The following is a 5,283-nucleotide window of genomic DNA, read 5'->3' as shown; positions in this document are numbered from 1 at the left end:
CGATTGGTGATGTACAGAAAGAGCAACACTTCTTTGTGCAAGATAATTCCTCATATAGAGTGATTTTGGGATAACCCTATATTATAGGTGTGCGTATGGAAACAAAGGTGCTTGATGATGGTTCTGCTTATGCAAGAGTCAGAAGCAAGGATGGGAGAAAAGCAATCCAAATTCTTACTATTTGTGTTAATCATCCTAGAAATCGAGATATGCTTCGAGAGTCTCCTTTGGTTCCAAATGCAAGGGAATTTAAAGACCTGGATTTTCATTAAGCACTGCTGTAATGCGGGGCTACAGTAGTGCTGTTCAGAGGGTGTACTCACCTCTTGATGAAATGAAGCATGTATTTACTATTGGTAATTCTCAGTTTACAACAAATAGTTCATGTTGGTTTAAGCCTATGGAAGCTATGTGCAAGGCTAAATGCATATCTATGAAACAGGCTACTAAGAAACTGAGAGTATTGGGACTGTTAGCTGAAAATGAAGGCATTTCATGCATGTATTATGGGCTGAATATTAATGACACTACGGCTGAATTTTCGGTAACTATACATGTAAAAAATGAGGCTGAAAATAGAGTGTTGTCAGTATGTTCTTTGGACATGTATGATGTTATAGCATTGTTTGCTCAACGGTGTCGTAGAGTTCATGCAAGGGCTGCATAACACGGGGTTCAAGGTACAGCAATGGAAGAGACTAACAAGATGAACTCAAATTTTTGATGTCAAAGTTCACTGTATTGCTTGTCAAATGAGTTACAAGAAATTCATGTTCAGAATAATCCGAAGTATCTCATAAACTGTTTACATTCAGGTGTATGTTGACAGTTGCAGTAGGAAGGGAAACACTCTTCACATCAGCATGTTCATTTCGTAACTTGGCAGTTGCTAGATCAGCAGAGAATTTCAGAAACTCCGGAAGAACATCTCTATAATGAGGTCAAGTCCATCATTATTTGCTGAAAAGATATCAGCAAGTCTTTACAATTTCCATCTTTTGTTGATTGGATTCATGGCTAAAGAAGAGGGCAGTGTCACAACTAAAAGTTCATGACACTGGCACTTAGACTTGAAGAGCTCAGCTGGGCAGCAATCCCTGTGTTCAATTTTCTTGATTTTTTAACTCCACCAGTCCCATGAGTTGAAAGGTGGTTTTATACTCCATAAAATTTCATAAGACTGGAGTTGATATGTTGGAGGGAAGCTTGCTTGACATGGAGAAAAAGAGAGCTACAGAAGTAAGAGATTAAGTTATTCCAATTATTGCTTCAACAATGCCACACAACTGTCTTGACTTGTGAGCTGCATATGTCAAAAATCCACCACCAATTCGAGACCTGTGGATATTAGCTCTGCATATGTCACTGGCTCTTCACTGCCTCCAAAAGACATGGGAATCCCCCACCTCTCAGTATGTCAATGGGTCTTCATGGTTAACTGAAGCTTAATTCAGCCATTCTTGGTTTCTTTCTTCTCAGGTATTGTTGAAGCGTCAATCTCACCAATATAGTACTCCCCGATCATTGCTCTCATTGTGGTGCTATGTCCCTGCCCCTTCCTCTGTCTCTGAAATTATTATCGCGTCCAAAACTTCTCCCATTTCTGTTCATGACTTCATTGACTCTAAGTGTTCTCCCTTCCAGTACCTCACCATCCATGTCATTGATTGCCTTTGCTACTGAACGAGGATTTGTAAACGTGACAAAACCATATCCACGAGAAGTACCAGACTCTGGATCAAAGATTATCTTGACAGCCACAACAGAGCCGAACTCTTCGAACTTCTCCCTCAGTGCATCCTCTGTGGTCTCGTACGACAGGCCTCCAACGTACACAGAGCTCTCGTCATCAATTGTCTTCTTCCCGCAACCACCATAGGAGACCGCCAACGCTCTATAAATAGACACTCTACGAGCTCACGCTCTCAAGATAGCCGCTGCGGCAGTCTCTCCCTCCCCCTTGACTTCGACATCAGAAGGCATCAGATCACTCTCATACTCTTCATCCTCCGTTCCGTCGCCTTCAAAGCCAAAGGAGTCAAATTTGTGTCAGAGGCTTAAACCTTTGTCCGGTTAGACAAAGAAGAAGAAGGAGTCAGTCAAGGCATGATGCTCCAAGGTCCCTGCAGACGGACGGCTTAAGTCCTTAATAGTCTTGATTTTTCGAAAGCCTCTTCAGTCTGCAATTTTATGTCCAGTGCGGGAGACAGAATACACGCGCGTAGACAGCGAGAGAGCTCAGATTCTCCTCTTCCCCTTTCCGTTCGTGACCTCCCCTGCTTTTTCTCTCCTTTCTTCCTCAATTAGCATTGCCCCTTCCCTCCTTTTCGTCACACGCTCCTCTTTTCCCTCCCTTCTTAGCATTTGAAATCCCTCATTAGCAACACTGTCGTCAAGTCTCTTTGCCAATAATGGCATGAAAATCTCTCACCAGCATTGGATAAGGGTGAGATCCAATTACGGACTTTAAAATATAGTGTGTAGTCTCTTCATTTGTAACCAAGTATCTTATTGCTTCTGATGCCATATCTTTCAACGTACCTGTACCAAACTGGACAGCACGTACCTCAACTCCAAAAAGTCTCATTCTGAATACTTTAAGAGCCTGTCGTTCCATATCTTTGGCGCCCATGTAAACAACACATTGTAACCCAAAACAAGCACACACTGTAACAGTGATAACTCCATGCTTCTCATAGCACATTTCAATGCTTAGCCTTCTTCTTTCCAACTCCTGGATGTGGAGGGTTGTTATCATTAGGTATTTTTGATGTAGCTGGAGAAGGAGAAGACAAAGTCCTAACATGTTCACCAGCATCAGTTGTGCTTTCCACTCAACCTTGCTCAACATAGGCTGAAAACATCTCATCATATTCGCCACTTTTGTCTCCAACTCCTCCCCACTATACTCATACGCATTAAATAAATGTAATCACAACAACTAAGTATGTACAAAGTATCAAATCTCATGCACAACTTTTGGGTGGTTTACACACCTCGAATGCGCAACAATACGACATCCACCCCCTCTAAACCTGCGCATCCGCCGGATGTGCCAACTATCCACGATCATTCAACTCCACAAACAGGTCAAGTCCATCTTCTGATTCTAGTAAACCTGTTTCTCCATCAGCTTCATCATCCCAATGAAATTTCTGCCCCTTTCGAAGCAGCTGATAGAGAACATCTGCAATATGAGCAAAATGAGGAATCCAAATCATGTAAAATACACAAGCTCCCACAAATCTCCGCATCTCTGAAGTAGTCTAGCAATACTCTGCAATCCTGTTTATGGCATCCACCTTTGCAGGAGAAGGCTTTCTACCATAATATCCAACCATATGCCCAACTATGATGACTTCATTAACAGCAAAGACAGATTTCAGCTCTGAAAGTGTCAAATTTACCTCCTCTAATCGTGTCAATATTTGTTCACAAGCATTCAAGTGATCAGCCACAAACTGTCTACATCCACGCAAATCAAGACTTTCATTCTTTTCTTCTTCTGCACAACCCTTAATAGGCACATCATCTAGAAAAGGCATGGTATACTGCGGAATATAGTCTCGAAGAACTCTATGCATAGCATTCATCATATGAGAAACTCAGTTTGTAGCACCTTGTGGCAAGGTACATATCCTCACAAGACCAATAGGTGTCCGCATAGTAGTAATATCCCTGCTTTCCAAGGCAAGCTGAAACTGATCATAACCTGAATACAAGTCTCCTAGAGAATAGATGGCTCGTCCTGCAAAAGCCTCAGCAAATTCATCCACAACTGGACCTGTACCCACATTCCTGATTGTCACTTTGTTCACGGGCTGCATATCCTGAATAAATCTCAAAGTACCATTCTTCTTTGGTACAGTAAACCACCTGTTAGAATAGGGTGCAGAAGAGGGTTCCAAAATCCCCATTTTAATCTTCTCATTCAGCAACTCTATCAGCTTTGGTAAGTGTGCTTTAGGCATAGGTATAGGACGTATATTCCATGGTACATGAGGAACAGTGAAGATGACCATAGGTGCAACCAATTCGGGACTAATGCATCCAATTTCATGTGGAAAGAAAGCAAATGCCTTACCATGACGTCCAAGCATCTCTCTAAAACATTCTTTTTCCACTGGAAGCAAAAAATCATCATTTCCAATCTTCAATTCTGCAAGAGTTTCAGCTGTAAACTTATGTCCAATATTTACAGGATCCCTCAACATAGGCTGCTTCATAGCTTTTTCAATCTGTTCATCACTATCAGAAGGAAGCGGGCCTGCAACCGGCTTAACCTTCTTATCAACTGTTTTATATTTTGTGTCAACCTTGGCATCATTCAAGCACTCTTTCCTTTGCTGCAATTTCTGCAAATTTTCAGCATCTTTCAACTCTGTTGGCTGAAAAATTTCAGCCTTTAGCTCTATGGACTGCATGGGTGCAGCCTGAAACTCTTTATGCAGAAATTTTTCTGCATTCAACTCTGTTGGCTGAATGAATTCAGCCCTCGGCTCTATGGACTGCATAGATGCATCCTGAAACTCTATATGCAGAAATTTTTCTGCATTCAACTCTGTTGGCTGAATGAATTCAGCCCTCTGCAATTCTATTAGCTGATCAAGATCAGCAATAAATTCAGTTTGCTGAGTTTTCTCAGCCTCTAACTCTGTTTGCAGCATAAAACCAGAAATTTCCTGAAACATATCCAAGGTTTGCACAGGTATGATCTTTGAACCCTTGCATACATCAGTTTTCAGCATTGCTCTCATCTCAAACAATGTATCTGCATAAGACATCCCTTCATACAATCCATCTACATGCTCTTCTGCTTGCAAAATACCTGCATTCTTCAACTCTTTCTCCTTACGACCAATGTACTGCCTGGCAGCTCTAGGCAAATCTGAAATTTTCTGATAACTTACTGAACTATCTGAAGTAAACCCAACAAAGTTATTGGAGAAAGACTGGCTGCCAGGAGGTGAGATCTCCTCTTTTCTCCGCTCCGTACCACTGGCGTCTTGCAAGACAGCGGTATCTAATGAAAATCCAACTCCTTCGCAGGTAGTGGTGCCTCACGCAAGGAGTCCCTGTTTCTCGGATGATTTACCCCAACAGTCATAAACTGAACAGCTCGCATACCATCTTTACTGCGTATCCGCGCATAAGCTGACCCATCATCCATCACTTTTGTTTCCATTCTTGCTTCTGTAATGAAAGGCTGTCCAAGAATAATCGGATAAGAGCATGAATCCTGAACAAAGCAATGATAATCCTCTTCAACATTACCAATAGAAA

The 5,283-nt window shown here is 41.8% G+C and overlaps 1 protein-coding gene across 1 annotated transcript; it reads right to left on the bottom strand.

Moving 5' to 3' along the window:
* Positions 1 to 1,530: 1,530 nt before the first annotated feature.
* On the bottom strand, positions 1,531 to 2,632 carry LOC148015141 (glycine-rich RNA-binding protein 4, mitochondrial-like). Its single transcript, XM_087665179.1, has 3 exons — positions 2,542 to 2,632; positions 2,000 to 2,021; positions 1,531 to 1,894 (listed from the first exon to the last, which is right to left on the bottom strand). The coding sequence occupies exons 1-3, from the start codon at positions 2,630 to 2,632 to the stop codon at positions 1,531 to 1,533; spliced, it is 477 nt and encodes a 158-aa protein (XP_087521305.1).
* Between the last annotated feature and the right edge of the window lie 2,651 nt (positions 2,633 to 5,283).

This window comes from Lygodium microphyllum, chromosome 24, assembly GCF_053477565.2.
Source record: "Lygodium microphyllum isolate KBCC chromosome 24, Lygodium_microphyllum_v1.1.10, whole genome shotgun sequence".
NCBI classification, from domain to species: domain Eukaryota; kingdom Viridiplantae; phylum Streptophyta; class Polypodiopsida; order Schizaeales; family Lygodiaceae; genus Lygodium; species Lygodium microphyllum.
The sequence above is the reverse complement of the archived record's forward strand: the minus strand, read 5'-3'. Positions and strand labels throughout refer to the sequence as shown.